At 42.9% G+C, this 16,754-nt stretch overlaps 1 protein-coding gene across 8 annotated transcripts in view; it reads left to right on the forward strand.

Moving 5' to 3' along the window:
- The window catches only part of zgc:172136 (uncharacterized protein LOC566376 homolog), a 114,462-nt gene extending 108,303 nt beyond the window's left edge, over window positions 1-6,159 (forward strand). For all 8 annotated transcript variants that reach the window (XM_048536602.2, XM_048536601.1, XM_048536597.1 and 5 more), the window contains 2 exons: window positions 1,466-1,545; window positions 2,061-6,159. In XM_048536602.2, the coding sequence (XP_048392559.1) occupies window positions 1,466-1,545; window positions 2,061-2,342 (362 nt within the window). In that variant the 3' untranslated portion in view covers window positions 2,343-6,159. The remainder of the gene's footprint in view (window positions 1-1,465; window positions 1,546-2,060) is intronic.
- The last annotated feature ends 10,595 nt before the right edge of the window (window positions 6,160-16,754 follow it).

The following is a 16,754-nucleotide window of genomic DNA, read 5'->3' on the forward strand; positions in this document are numbered from 1 at the left end:
ATGAAGATTTCTATCAGTAGATGGGCTGCGTTGAGGGAGGATACTGAAGAAATTATGGAAATGGAATAACATTACCTTTATGATGAAGGGATCGGCAACTGAGCTAAAGATTTAACATGACACAGTGTTGTGAGCAGGCTGAGAAAGTGGTACAGAAAGAGATGAACTTGGTACCTAGGGAATGGAGTGTGTGGAGAATAGCACCCAAGTAAATAACAGAACGGAAAGGACTAATTCTAACAAAAAGAACTCAAATTAATAGTTTTTATCATGTGTAGCTAACTTTAACTCTAAATATATTATGTGCTAGTCAGTAATTTTGGTATTATTTTCTTACTGCTGGAATTGATAATACCAACACCCTTCTAGCCATGCTCCTATATCCTACTGTGTAAATCTGCCCTTCTCTAAAACTGCCTCCTGTGCCCTAACTCGTACCCATACTTCCTTGCTCATTGACCTGTTTTGGCTAAGTCTGTTTTTGGGGACTGCATTTTATAAATTAAAAATCAAATATGAGCTGTCACTGTGGAATGCTCTCACAGTTCAGAGGGGATTCATTGAAAATCTTAACAGCCTTGTACATAACAGCAGCATCTTGTATTTATCCAGCCAGCACCTTTAACATATTAAAACATCTCAAGGTACTTCACAGGAATATTACTACCTGTTAATCATATTCTAGACTCTAGTATTTGCATCCTTTTTTGTTCAAATCTGTCGAGACAATCCTCTTTCCTCCTCTGCAATCTCCTCAAATCCTACGACCTTTGAAGACATCCATGTTTTAGCTAATTGTGGCGTCTTGAGCATCTCAGATTTCTAGTCAGTTCTGCTCTCCAAAGCATCTTGTATTTTAATCACTGCACTGTTGGCTGGTGTGCCTTCTGCTAACAACTTTCAAAGCTCTGGAATTTTGTCAACCTCTTCGCATCTTTATCTCCTTTTTTTAGAACTCTCCTTAAAATCTATCACTTTGATCGGGATTCTGACTATTGCTCTAATGTGAAATGTTGTTTGATTACACATCTGTGAATCACTTTGAGATGTTTTAAGATGCTACAGGTGCTGGCTGGATAAATATAAGCTGCCGATACATAATGGGCTGTTAAGATTTTTAATTGATCTCTTCCGTGAATTGTGTCACAATGCTCCGTAGTGATGTCCTGTAGCCAAACTTGCTGACTTGTGGTTTGTGGAACCGAATCCCCAAAACACACAAAAATTCACTATCCTATCTGACAATATAAATAGATTTACCCAGCCGATGTAGGTCAAAGAGCTTAATTATAAACAAATGGAATCCTAGGAAGTGAAATAATCAAAATCTCACCTGCTTACAGAAATGATTTGAGTTTTTGGTGAAGGAACCTAAAGGAAGCCAATATTGACATTATCTTCATAAAATTAGATCATGTTTATGTGTTGTTTTAGCAATGAAGTAAGAGCTTGTTTCACTTTGCAGATGTTCGCATTGATACTGCTGTGAGTTTGTGTGATCCTTCAGTAAAACTTCGAGGACAAAGTGTAGACTCGCTTTCACAGGTATGATGCCTTGGTTTTACTTTCTTTTTAAGACACTAGAGTTCAGTTCTTTTGCATTCATATATTAAGCCAGTAATTGTCTAAGTGCTACATTGAAAAGATGCTCTGTTAATTAGTTGCCCAGGAGAGAGTAAACATAAAGAGCAGTCATGTTTATAATGTAGATTAACAGACCAATAATTTGAGGTCTCCTATATTATTGATGAACCCACTGCTCTGCTATATTTTAAACTTGCTGTTAAGCCATTTTTAACATCAGTGAGAAAACAGCTTGGGTAATAACAACAGTAGTATGAATCTATGTGAAACTAGATATAGGTTAAAAGTTTCTTCTAGATAAAATGAAGATTCTTTTTAATGCTCTACTGGTGAAATAATTGATGACAGAGCACCTTTTTAATATAGCACCTAGACAAGTACTGGTTTAATATATGAATGCAAAGAACTGAACTCCACAGTTTAATTTTTAAGAACTTAGAAAAGCTAAATGAATAAATGTGTCTCCACTGTAACAGGCTCCTCGATCTAAACGTAGAAACTCGACTGATCGCCACAGTCAGAGTTTGGACGATGTGCGACTGTACCAACAGCAACTACCTTTAGGCTCTACTTTATCTTCAGACAGCTCCCAGAGCTACACCTTTGGTTGTATCAATGACGACAAAGATAGCCAATTTTGCTACACTTACTACACAGCGGACTGTAAAACTAAGTCCACCTTTTATGGAAAACGTTCAATGAACTGTCTATCTCTCGATCTTCTTGGAGAAGAACAACTGCTGGAATTTGTGGTATAATTAATGGCAATGTCATCATGATAAATTTGCTAACTAGCCAAGCCCGGGACTGATCTATTCTTGAGTATTAAATTATAATTTAAGTAAATTGCATTGTGTGATAAGTGTGAACATGTCCTGCAATGGAAGTTCACAATTGGGAAGACTCAAAAATATTAAGCCTAACAGTAATTTCTTTAAGTGATTTAATGGATTATTTTATACCTCATCACTACTTGCAACCCAAACTGAAGACTCGTCACGTGAAGCTAAGAGCAGTTGTTGGAGTAATTGCCAGATCTCCTGTTGTGATTTTGCAACAAGTTTTATTTAATATGTAGAAAGCAATTGGGAAAACTCTTAATCATTCCTGTGTCAGTACCAGAGAGTTTATGTCAACACTTACAGAAATGTTCAACAGAACGTATTTGTCCACATGAAAAATAGAGAGAGCTCATTTTATGAGGCATTCAGTATAATGGGTTAGGTAGCATTGAACACTGGAGTGAATTGCCTTCATTGTCACTTTCATTCAGTGTTATTTGGACTTCCCAGCAACAGACTTGTTGGAAGTGGCACCTACAGGAGTCATGCTTAGCTAACCTGGAAGTTCATTTATGATAACCCACAATAAGATGGAATAGCAATACAAATGATCTAACAAGAATACACACTTCAGAATTGCTTTCTAAATACCATTATGATTAGATGAAGTTGTTTTAACTGAACAAGCAACTATCAATGAATGATCATTTAAAGAAAAGTTTGCCTTCACTAGCAGCAGAATGAGTAATGCTGCAATGAACCAATTAACAATAAGCTCCCAATTTTTATTGTGCTATCACTAGGAGATGCTAAGCAATTGTATGATGCTTCCAATGACAAAGAAAGAAAAATTGGAAATCAGTCCAGTCGTCATTTACCATTGTACATCTCCAACTGCCAGATGTACAGACTTGAGAGGGTCAGAAGCAAGTTTTCATTTGCCTTCTTCATATTTCTACCCATCCTTGGTTTCATCTGTTTTGTATTGATACAATGATAGAAATGGCAGGAAGCTTGCATGAAGGTGGACCAGGTGGTTTTTGGGATGTGCTAGAATTATTCACTTAAAAACAGAATAGAAAATTATTTCTTAGAATTACTATGTGTAAACGGAGACCAAAAATGCACTGAACATAGTATCAAAGGAATAATGTTGTCCTACTGTGAAATGTATCCTTATGTGTGCCTTATATCAATTTTGGAGTAATATGCAACGGCATTGTTTATGTTACAGCACTATCCTTTGAAATAAGAATTTAGTGGAACATTTGTAATTCCAGACCATGACATGAAAACGTAGTAATTTTGGAGGAAATGGAATTGTTTCCAGAAGTAGTAGTATCTTCTGGCAATGGGAGGAAGAGAGACAGAATAGATTCCGTTTCTGTTCTTGTTTTCATCCTATTTGCAAGTATTTCAGGTTGTGCATTTTTAATGCTGCACTAAATGATCAAAATTACACATAGAAGGTCCATTGCATCTGCTTTTCAAACTGAGCTCACTCCAAATTTTTTTTTTGCATATTTCTTTTTATGGTTTAAATATTTATTCAGTTTCCATCAAAATGATGGTGTAAGCTCTATTGCCAAGTCACTTTCAGCAAAACATTCCATTTTCAAATTACTCTTTTGTAAGCAATCTGCCTTCATTCGTCCAGTGATCTTGTACTTTTTGCCCTCTTGTTACTTGTTCACTTTTTTTTATAAAAAACAAAATCATTATTTACCATATCAAAACTTTCTAAGTTTATAAATCCTCTCAGACCTCTCTTATCTTTGCTATTGTGAAAAAGCCACATTATTTTGAACTTTCCTTAAAATCAATGCCTGTTTATTACCAGAAATGTCCTAGTTAATATTCACTATTATTTCTATGGCTTCAATTTTAAAAAATAATTTGGTGCCAACAACTAATCAGAGTACACAATTGTGGCCTGACAGACTTAATTAACATCGTCAAAACAAAGGTTATTTGATCATTCATGCATGTCCTGTTTATGTGACTTTACTGGGTGGAAATTGATTTCTGTGTTGCCTACATAACAGGAGGAACAGTTAAAGAGTAATCTCATCAATGGTAAAACACCTTTGGAATATGTTGAGAATATGTTACAGTGCTATGTAAGTGCAAGGCAACATTAACCAGATCTCTAATACGTCACCATCACTTTACTGCTTTGCATTCAACGCATCTGTAACACAAAATTTATATTTGACATTTTATGATCCTTTCCCATGCTTCCACCTTTTAAACAGTTATTGCATTTGAATTACAAGACAGCTTGGGAAGAATTTAACGATTAGGTAATATTTTGTGCTTCTTTTTTCCCTAAATTATTTATTCTCCCTTCTCTGAGAAACATATGCAGCCTATTCACTAACTTCACAAACCTATTAGTACCAGCTGTGATTTTCTTCTATTTACCATTTCCCAAGTCATTATCAAAAATCTTCAACTTTATTTTTCTAGTGGTCAGAGTCAGAACCCTAATTTAGTAGCCAATCTAGAGAAATACCCATTAATCATTATTACCTATTCTGTTTCGAGGTTGTCTATTAATGTGATGACAATCCACTTATTTTCATGTGCCATTGTTTTCCTAACAAATATCCTGTGTAGCACCTTTACAATTATCTTTAGAATTTTTTTACAGACACCTCACGTCCTCCTAATCTTTTGTACTGCCAGATTTCTTCAAACTCCAACTAAGCATGCAAGAACTAACTTTTACAAATTAATCACTGAATCCTGCTCTATTTTCTACCTGGATCTGCAATTGTCTATTTTATCTATTGTTTTAATTTCTAATATTACTAATGTGGAGGTGTGCTGATCCTTGTCTTTATCATAACAGTAACTGAGGAAATAGGCTATACTAACTGCTTTGCTCCATATAAATGTGATCTGCAAGTGTGATCAATTTTCAGATGTTAATGATTGTGAAATATAGCTTGTATGAACCTAGAACATGATCCAAGAAGATTGCAGAAATAACAAGTAAAATAGATGAGGCAAAACTGTTGCTAAAATTTACAAAGTACAAATTAATATTTTCCAAATGCTAGTTCATTGTTCTGCTATCTATAAACCAGGCCGAATCATCTAGGAAATTCTTTCCTCCAAATCTTTTATTTAAGTTAATCTCGCACTACTGTTTGTTTAGTGGTTACATATTTTACATTCTGCTTTCTACGAGACTGTAGCCATAATTTAATCAAACTGCATCAATAATAGCTCATTGGAAGAATTCAGAACTTTTAAAAAGTTGGATGATATTTTCCATTTCTCCAGTAGGTCATTTTTTAAAAATTAAGTCTCTGTCAGCTCTTAAAAGCACCCTTTTACTTTCCTTTTTCTGCTTGCTGTTTCTCTCCCTCATTGTCCCTCTGTCAGTATTTAATTAAGGAACTTATTGCTTAAGTTGTTGCATAATGAATTATTTATATTGTCTTCAAACATGTAACATAAGTTTTTCACAAAATATAAAATTAACATTGTTTATTTTATATCTATCTTTTACTTATTCAAAATCAGTGAAGAATGTATGTGCTTTCCAAAGGGTTGTTTTAAAATGCCGAAGAACAATCATTTTATATTATATGAAACATTACAGTATTATGATTGAACACTGTGCAGATTAATTATACAAATGTATCCTGTTTATTTACATCTTAAACAATTAGTTAATGTTTTGTGTAGACTTGTATGACTTTAGAAATGTTTACTAAGGGATTTGTATGATGGTTATATAATATCATTGAACTGTTATTTGTATACTTGTTTAGTTTTAAATGTCAGCCTCATTTTTATGTTCACTGTCATCCTTTCTATGAAAGGAATTCTATTATGCACATAAAATACAAGTTACAAAGTTTAAAATTTTCTACTTCTTTACATATTTCTTCATATTCCTATCCCATCCTACTTCACGATAATGCTTATCATATCTCGTCATCCCACATGCCATTGCCATGATTCTGTTAACAACAAACCTTTAATTTATCTGGGGCTCTCTCTTTGGAAATTCTTCCACAACCATTCCACCTTTCTTTTTATCTTCTTGGCTTAAAGTAATCCCTGAAAATTTGATAATGTATTTAATCTTCTGTCCGAATTCCCCCTACACTTTGCTGAATTTTCATTTTTCCTCCTCCTTGGTACATTGAGAGTGTTTTTGTAGATGTGCGTTTGTTGTGCAGCAATATTAATAACTTGGTTTGAGACAAAAGAAAACTGCAGATGATGGAATCCAAGGTAGACAAACAGAAGAACGCAACAGTCCAGACAGCAACTAGAGGAAAGGAGCAGTCAACATTTTGGGTATTACCCTTCCTCAGTACAGGATATGGGGGTAGGGGAAGCTGCAGATAAAGTGGGGGAGAAGGAGTGGTGGTGGAATGGTGGTGATAGGTGGACACTTGTGTCCTGATATGACTTGATTGATTGATGGGATAGATTAATCCGGTTGGTGTCTGGAAGGAAGGATCAGCAGGTGGGATGGAAGGGAGGAGGTGGGGCTGGAAGGAGAGATGGGGAATGGGGGATGGGGAGTAAGGTTATTTGAAATTGGAGAACTCGATGTTGAGGTGTCCGGGCTGTCGGGTGCCCAGGTGGAAGATAAGGTGTTGTTCTTCAAATTTGTGTTCCGAGTCACTGCAACACTGTAAGAGGCCGAGTTTGGACATTTTGGAGGTGGAGTGGGACGAAGAGTTGAAATGGCCAGTGACTGGTTGGCCATTATGGGCCAGGTGGAGATGCTCCGCAAAACAGTCACCTAGTCTATGTTTGGTCTTTCTGCTGTACAGAAGACTACATTGGCAGCACCGCAAGCAATAGACTAGGTTGGAAGTGATGCAGGTGAAGCTGTCTCACATGGAAGAACTGTTTACAGCAATGAATGGAGGTTGTGTGTGGGCAGGTTTTGCATCTTCTACGGTTACTGGGAAGGAACCGAGCAAATTGGAGTGGTTGGGGGGGGTGGTGGTAGTGTGGCATGAACAAAGGAGTGGCGAAAGGAATGGTCCTTGTGGAAGGCAGAGAGGGGTGGGCTGTGGAGGATGTTCTCGGTGGTGGGGTCTATTGGAGTTGGTGGAAGTGTTTAAGGATGATGCGTTGGATGCAGAGGCTGGTAGGATGGAAAGTGAGGACAAGTGGGCCCTATCCATTGTAGATGAAGGGGATGGTGGTGGCTAAGAGTTGTGGAGTGGCGAATGGTGGAGGGCTGCCTGGATGACGGGGGGAAGAGCATTGTGTGAAAAAGATGGACATTCATGATGCTGAGGAGCAGAACCTTTTGTTGGAGCAGATGTGACCAGGATGAAGGCATTAAGAAACCAGGATGGAGTTTTTGCAGGATACAGGGTGGGAGGAGGTGTTGTTGAGGTAGCTAAGGAGTCTATAGGTTCATAGTAAATGTCAGTATGTAAACTGTCGGAAGAAATGGAAGTGGAGAGGTCAAGGAGGGGGGGTGGTGAATTTGAGGACAGGATGGAAGTTGTTAGCAAAGTCGATGAAATGCTCCAGTTCAGCCTGGGTGCAGGATGTGGCACCAAAGCAGTCATTGACATAATAGTGGAAGAGTTGGGGAACAGTACCAGTGTATGTACTGAAGAGTATGTACTGTTTGACGTAAATGGCAGGTGTAGAGAGGAAATAACTGAGGGCCTGTATGCTGTCCTTGTGGGGTGTGGACGTGTATAAGGATTAAACATCCATAATAAAGGGAATTGGATGTTACCAAAGAGGTGGAGGATTGGTTTGTGTCCCAATTGTAGGTGGGGAGTGACTGGACCAAGGGGGAGAGAATGAAGTTGAGGTAGAAAGCGATGAGTTTGGTGGGGCAGGAGCATGTGGAGACGATGGGTCAGCAGGAGTTACTTCTCTGGTTAAAATGAAAATACAACTCCTATCCCCTCCCTACCTCCCCACCTATACTCTCTCCACCTATCGTCTCTACTCTCCGTCTTCGGTCCGCCTCCCCCTCTCTCCCTATTTATTCCAGGTCCCTCTCCCCATCCCCCTCTCTGATGAAGGGTCTAGGCCCGAAACGTCAGCTTTTGTGCTCCTGAGATGCTGCTTGGCCTCCTGTGTTCATCCAGCCTCACATTTTATTATCTTACAATTCTCCTGTTGTCTTTGCAGGAATTGGGGTGTGGATTTTGTTGGATGGGGGGATGGGAATGTCATGGAAGTGGAGTCTATCATAAACACACACAATTTTCAAAAAAACCTAACTTGATTTCAGTGGATCCTTATAATCTCTGAGAAAGCATTTTGATTAATGGGATTCTCCATATCAAAACACTGCCTTCTGTACACAAGAGAAAGATAAAGTAGACGGGATTGACCAAGAAAGTCTACATTTTCCCCACCCCTGAATGATTTGGGCAATGCTAGGACAATTGCAATAGTAGAGTGAAAATGAAAAAGTTAGATTCTTGATGTGGCAGAAATAAACGTCTGGTTTTGCACATAATGATTCAACAACTAGGTAAAAATGTCACAAATGAGTGTTGAGAGGTTGATTTGCACATAATCTAATCTCACCTCAGTTGTCTGTGGGTTGCCATTTTCCCAGAGAGGGGATGACAAAATAGACAGCAATAATTCTTGATGTGAAAGGTCAGAGGTGGGTACCTGGTTACTATAACTTGTCAACATCATCTTCAAATGTTCATCTTGTCCAATAGTCCCCAACTCTACGGACAGTGATGATCGGCATCCTTGAATCACGGAGGCTGGTATTGGCCAAACACCAGTTTCACCAAAAACAAAAACAGAAATTTCTGGAAAGGTCAGCGTCTGTGCAGAGAAATCAGAGTTAATGCTTTGGGTCCAGTGACCATTCCTTGGAACTGCAGATTTTTCCAGCAACCTCTGTTTTTGTTTCTGATTTACAGCATCTGCAGTCCTTTTGGTTTTTTTATTTCACCAGTTTCACCACATGATCATGGCACATCTCCAACATACTTATACAGTTCTCAACTTCAATACTGCACTTTAGAGCTTGCAAGGCCACTTTAGGCATCGCGATCACCAGGAATGTCAAAGGCCACTGCTGTCAGCATGGGGAGGGAGAGATCAATCAGGGGATTGGAGTCAGCATCCTGGGATGCACGGTGGACAATAATTTATGAAGAGGATGACTCAATGTATAAGGGTAGGAGATAATAGTGAATTGAAGGTGCAGGGTACTGCGAGAAGGTGTGTTGTCAATGGTCACCACTGTTCTGACCTTGATGAAGAGAAAAATGCGTAAACAATGTTTGATATAACCCCGGTTTGATTTGGTAACTCAGTGATTACATTGTTGCATCACAGTGCCAGGGACCAAGGTTCAATTCCAGCCATAGTTGACTATCTGTGTGGAATTTGCACATTCTCCCTGTGTTTGTGTGGGTTTCCTCAAAGTGCTCCAGTTTCGTCCTGCAGTCTAAAGATGTGCAGGTTAGGTGGATTGGCCATGGTAAATTGCCCATAGCGTCTAGGGATATGAAGACTAGATTGAAATATGGGGTTATGAAGAATGGGTGAATCTGAGTGATGTGGTCTTTGGAGGGTCAGTGTGTATTCAATATACTGACCGGCCTGCTCCCATATTGCAGGGATTCTGTGGTTTATAACTAAGCTGTAGGCCTGGAATTCAGCAGTAAAATTAGTAGATGAAGAGTGAAACGGAACAAATAAATGTAGAGCTGGAAAAACACAACAGACCAGACAGCATCTGAGGAGCAGGGAAGCCAACATTTTCGACCAAAATCCTTCATCAGAACTGGGGAGCGGAGCCCAGAAATAAATAGAAAGTGGGGGTCGGGGGAGGGCAGGTGAAATGGAGATAGGTGGATGCAGGTGGGGGGTCATTGTGATTGGTCAGCAGTAAGGGTGGAGCAGATAGGTGAGTCCGAAGATAAACAGTTTGGGGGAGGGAGAGATTTTGAAGCTGGTGAAGTCAATATTCAGGCCATTGGGTTGTAAGCCTCCAAGGCAAAATATGAAGTGTTGTTCCTCCACTTAACATTTGGCCTCATTCTGACAGTAGAGGAAGCCAGGATGGACATGTCAAAGGGGAGTGGGAGGGGAGTTAAAATGGGTGGTAACTGGAAGGTGGGATTGGTTGGTGCGTGTAGAGTGCAGATGTTCTGCAAACCAGTCTCCAATTCTGTGTTTGGCATCCCAATGTAGAGGAGGACACATCGGGAGCAACGGATACAGTAGATGTGGGTAGATGAAGTGCAGGTGAATCTCTGCCAGGTTTGGAAGGATAGTTTCGTCTGGGATGTCCTAGAGTAGAATGCCTCATCCTGGGAGTAGATGCGGCAGAGGTAGAGGAATTGAGAGTATGGGACAGCATTTTTGAAGAAGGGCATATGAAAAGAAGAGTATTCGAGGTAACTGCCAGAAGCAGTGGATTTGAAATGGATGTCACTGGTGAGTTGGTTACCGGAGATGGAGACAGAGAGGTCCAGGGAGGGGGAGGGAGGTGTCAGAAATGGTCCAGATGAAATTGAGGGCATGGTGGAAGGTGTTGGTGAAGTTGATGAACTGTTTGAGCTCCTAATGGGAGCACGAGACAGCAGCAATTCAGCTGAATCATACAATCTCTACAGTGTGGAAACAGGCCCTTCCCCCCAACAAGTCCACTGAACCTCAGCATCCCACCCAGACCCATCACTCAAAACCCATCCAATCTACACCTCCCTGAACACTATAGGTAATTTAGCATGCCAATCCACCCAGCCTGCACATCTTTGGACTGTGGGAGGAAACTGGAGCATCCAGAGGAAACCTACGCAGGCACGGCGAGAGCATGCAAATTCCACGCAGTCGCCCGAGGCTGGAATTGAACCTGCGTCCCTGGTACTGTGAGGCAGCACTGATAACCACTGTGCCACCATGCTGCCCTGTAATCAATATAGCAGAGAGAGAAGTGAGGGAAGCACCACCAGCTTCAAGATCTCTCCACTCTCAACCTGTCCATCTTCCTACTCATGTCTCTGCTCTGCCCTTCCCATGACCAACCACAATGTCTCCCAACCCACATCCACCTATCTCCAAGTCATCTCCCCTCCCACCTTCCCCTATTTGTTTCCAGGCTCCTCTACCCAGTCCTGACAAAGGGGTTCGACCCGAAACGTTGACTTCCCTTCTCCTGGAAGCTCTCTCTCCTGCTGTGTTTTTCCAGCTCGACATGTATTGGCTCTAGATTCTAGCACCTGCAGTCCTTACTGTCTCCAGGTGAAACAGAACAGTTACATGTGAATACAGAGCACTTCAAATTTCATGAAGTTCACTGGATTGGCAAGGACAACATGAAATGGGCAAGATTAAACTTCGAGGAATTCAGCAGCAGTCTGGAAAAGCAGTGTTCAGGGCCTTGAATGCACTATGTGCGAATTTGGTAGGTTAACTGGGGAGCATGTGGCAGTTCACGGCCGATGGCCTGGCACTGGCAAACATGGGTCGCTGGGCGTCGGGTGTGTTGTTGGTGTCACAGCTACTGGGGTTGTTGTTAACTCACAACTCAGCCAAGGGGAGACATTGAGAAGGTAGGATACCATGATAACCTCATGCGGTGCAGGAATTGAACTCTCACTGTTGGCATTACTCTGCATCACAAACCAGCCGTCGAGCCAACTGAACTAGTGAAGCAACAAACTGGAGTATAAAGAAGGCCGGGGGCGGGGGGACAAGTGGGGTGGTGGTGTGAGATGTCCCAGTAGCAATATTACAAGGCTATTAATCCCGAGACCCAGGTTACCTGGCTTTGAACCCTCCCACAGCAAGTTTTGGAATTTCAGTTCAATAAAAACCTAGAATTAAGAGTCTAATGATGACCATGAAGCTGTTGTCAGTTGTTGGAAAAACCCATCTGGTTCACTAATATCCTTCAAGAAACTACTACCCTTACCTAGTGTGGCCTACATGTGACTCCAGACCCACAGCAATGTGACTGACCCTCAACTACACTCTGAGCAATTAAAGATGCCAATAAATGCTGACCTAACCAGTGAAAGCCACATCCTGTGAGCGACTGAATAAAGTTATGTTAGACCCAATTTGGAGGACTGTGAGTACATCTAGTCACAACACTATCAGAAAGATGTTATGACCTTGGAATGAGTACAGTGTAGATTTGCAAGGATGATACTTGGACTTTAGCGGTTAATTTTATGAAGAGAAATTATATAAATTAGGCCAGTTTTCTCTGGAATTTAGAGGGTGAAGAGGTGATCTGATCAAAGTCTTCAAAATATTGTCACGAAAAAGCAACAGATAAACTATTTCCATTGATTGGAAAATCTAGAACTGAGAGCATGGAGTAAAAGTTGGGGCTAGACCATTCAGGAGAGATGTTAGGAAACACTTTCTTATAGGAAGAGTGGAAGAGGTTTGGGTTTTTTTTTCTTAAGCAGAGGTATTAGGGATATGGTCCAAAGGCGGGTTTATGGATTTAGGCCACAGATCACACTCGATGTCACTGAATATTGGAACAGCCTGAAGGGGATGAATGGCCTACTCCTGCACCTATGTTCCTGTAAATGCGGGCAGGCAGAATGGTTTCCTTTTCTGTTGCATCCATTCTATGATCCGATAAATCCAGTCAACTGTTTTCTGGAACGGAACGTTTTAAAAGAAACGCCCGAACCCGAGCTGTCAAAAAGAAACGACGTTAACGGCCCCGCCACTGGCAGTTGATTTTTAAATTTTCCCGCGGCCCAATGAGGAGTACGATTGGGAGATCAGGTTCGCATCGTGATGACGCACCGCGAGGCGGGAAGCGGGTTTCGGCGGTTGGACGTTCTTGTTGAGGAGCACGTGGCGGTTACCGGCCAACGGCCTGGCACTGGCGAAGATGGGCCCGTGGGCGTCGGGTGTTTTGTCGGTGTCACAGCTACTGGCGTTGTTGTTGATGGAGTCGGAAGGCGTATGGAGGTAGGCAGCCGGGACGTGCGCAGACGAGCAGCACGTCGAGAACATATGGATCCAATCCCAGGGACAAAACATTGAAGTGGACGAATGGTCGGGGTCGGGGGTTTGGCGGGAGGCGGGGTGGAGGACGGGTTGTGGTGCTAAACATACTGAGCGAGAGCCGATGAACGAAGATAATAAAATGTGAGGCTGGATGAACACAGCAGGCCCAACAGCATCTCAGGAGCACAAAAGCTGACGTTTCGGGCCTAGACCCTTCATCAGAGAGGGGGATGGGGAGAGGGTTCTGAAATAAATAGGGAGAGAGGGGGAGGCGGACCGAAGATGGAGAGAAAAGAAGATAGGTGGAGAGGAGAGTATAGGTGGGGAGGTAGGGAAGGGATAGGTCAGTCCAGGGAAGACGGACAGGTCAAGGAGGTGGGATGAGGTTAGTAGGTAGATGGAGGTGCGGCTTGGGGTGGGAGGAAGGGATGGGTGGAGAGGAAGAACCGGTTAGGGAGGCAGAGACAGGTTGGACTGGTTTTGGGATGCAGTGGGTGGAGGGGAAGAGCTGGGCTGGTTGTGTGGTGCAGTGGGGGGAGGGAACGAACTGGGCTGGTTTAGGGATGCAGTAGGGGAAGGGGAGATTTTGAAACTGGTGAAGTCCACATTGATACCATTGGGCTGCAGGGTTCCCAAGCGGAATACTAGTTGCTGTTCCTGCAACCTTCGGGTGGATCATTGTGGCACTGCAGGAGGCCAATGATGGACATGTCACCTAAAGAATGGGAGGGGGAGTGGAAATGGTTTGCGACTGGGAGGTGCAGTTGTTTATTGCGAACCAAGCGGAGGTGTTCTGCAAAGCGGTCCCCAAGCCTCCGCTTGGTTTCCCCAATGTAGAGGAAGCCACACCGGGTACAGTGGAAGCAGTATACCACATTGGCAGATGTGCAGGTGAACCTCTGCTTAATATGGAAAGTCATCTTGGGGCCTGGGTTAGGGGTGAGGGAGGAGGTGTGGGGGCAAGTGTAGCATTTCCTGCGGTTGCAGGGGAAGGTGCCGGGTGTGGTGGGGTTGGAGGGCAGTGTGGAGCGAACAAGGGAGTCACGGGGAGAGTGGCCTCTCCGGAAAGCAGACAAGGGTGGGGATGGAAAAATGTCTTGGGTGGTGGGGTCAGATTGTAGATGGCGGAAGTGTCGGAGGATGATGCGTTGTATCCGGAGGTTGGTGGGGTGGTGTGTGAGAACGAGGGGTACCTTCTTTGGGCGGTTGTGGCGGGGGCGGGGTGTGAGGGATGTGTTGCGGGAAATGCGGAAGATGCGGTGAAGGGCGTTCTCGACCACTGTGGGGGGAAAGTTGCGGTCCTTGAAGAACTTGGACGTCTGGGATGTGCGGGAGTGCCCCCACACCTCCTCCCTCACCCCTATCCCAGGCCTCAAGATGATTTTCCATATTAAGCAGAGGTTCACCTGCACATCTGCCAATGTGGTATACTGTATCCACTGTACCCGGTGTGGCTTCCTCTACATTGGGGAAATCAAGCAGAGGCTTGGGGACCGCTTTGCAGAACACCTCCGCTCGGTTCACGATAAACAACTGCACCTCCCAGTCGCAAACCATTTCCACTCCCCCTCCCGTTCTTTAGATGACATGTCCATCATGGGCCTCCTGCAGTTCCACAATGATGCCACCCGAAGGTTGCAGGAACAGCAAGTCATATTCCGATTGGGAACCCTGCAGCCCAATGGTATCAATGTGGACTTCACCAGCTTCAAGATCTCCCCTTCCCCCACCGCATTCCAAAACCAGCCCAGTTCGTCCCCTCCCCGCACTGCACCACACAACCAGCCCAGCTCTTCCCCTCCACCCACTGCATCCCAAAACCAGTCCAACCTGTCTCTGCCCCCCTAACCTGTTCTTCCTCTCACCCATCCCTTCCTCCCACCCCAAGCCGCACCTCCATCCCCTACCTACTAACCTCATCCCACCTCCTTAACCTGTCCGTCTTCCCTGGACTGACCTATCCCCTCCCTACCTCCCCACCTATACTCTCCTCTCCACCTATCTTCTTTTCTCCATCTTCGGTCCGCCTCCCCCACTCTCCCTATTTATTCCAGAAACCTCACCCCATCCCCCTCTCTGATGAAGGGTCTAGGCCCGAAACGTCAGCTTTTGTGCTCCTGAGATGCTGCTGGGCCTGCTGTGTTCATCCAGCCTCACATTTTATTATCTTGGATTCTCCAGCATCTGCAGTTCGCATTATCGCCGATGAACGAAGCGTTGTTTCCAATGAGCGCGAAGTTTCGGCATTCTCAACGGTGATTGAGAGAAACCAAGGGATACAGCACCACATTCTCGCCTTAAATTGTGCGCTTTGAACGTATTCCAAGGTGATGCCAACTAAGTCTTTGTAGGGAGTGCGTCCAGTGTCCTACTAATTATGAGTAATTTTTATTATATGCCCAGGTGCTCTTAAGCTCAAATGAACAGCTTTTTTTCCATCACCAGTCTTTTTTGCCTATCTATGAACCACCACCAGTAAATCATAGTGTTTCCATTTGAATCATTTACTTGAAAAACCCATTAAGGGCAATGCAGACCATCAGTTAGGAGGGGGAACGGGCAGAATAAAAATGGAGTTTGAGAGGAAATGAATGGGTCTTCGCTAATAAGGATTAGTTTAGTTTGACGCAGCAGATTGTCACAGCAGCACGTTTTGCAACAGATGAAAGCAGGCTACATTACATTTGGTGTGTTATATAACAGGATGAATCCATGGTTTGTCATGTCCACAATTTTTGATTCAATATCGTTGAAGTTCATAAGCAAGAGAAAATTGCGTCCAAGGCTATTTAAAACCAGAAAGGTGGCAGTTGTGTGGGCACAAAAGTTTAACTGGCTGAAGACAACTTACGCAGGAGGCTAGGGGATAGATCAATAGCCATGCAGAATAATTAAAAAGTACACTTGTGCTACAAGGAAAAAATTTATGAAGGGAGGACTCGCCATCTATGTTTGGCCAAAAGAGCTGGGGAGAGCATCAAATTACAGGAAATGTCATATAACTTACAAAGATGAGTGGCAGGTCAGATGAATGGTCGGTACATAAAGAGTTTTAGAGAATGACTGAAAAACTTACAGCAGAATATAGATAGACTGGAGAGTTGGGCAGATAAATGGCAGATGGAGTTCAATCCGGGCAAATGCGAGGTGATGCATTTTGGAAGATCAAATTCAAGGGTGAACTATACAGTAAATGGAAAAGTCCTAGGGAAAATTGATGAATAGCGATATCTGGGTGTTCAGGTCCGTTGTTCTCTGAAGGTGACAACGCAGGTCAATAGGGTGGTCAAAAAGCCATATGGCATGCTTTCCTTCATTGGGCGGGGTATTGAGTACACGAGTTGGCAGATCATGTTGCAGTTGTATAGGACTTTGGTTCGGCCACATTTGGAGTACTGTGTGCAGTTCTGGTCGCCA

This window comes from Stegostoma tigrinum, chromosome 9 (genome assembly GCF_030684315.1).
Source record: "Stegostoma tigrinum isolate sSteTig4 chromosome 9, sSteTig4.hap1, whole genome shotgun sequence".
Taxonomy (NCBI): domain Eukaryota; kingdom Metazoa; phylum Chordata; class Chondrichthyes; order Orectolobiformes; family Stegostomatidae; genus Stegostoma; species Stegostoma tigrinum.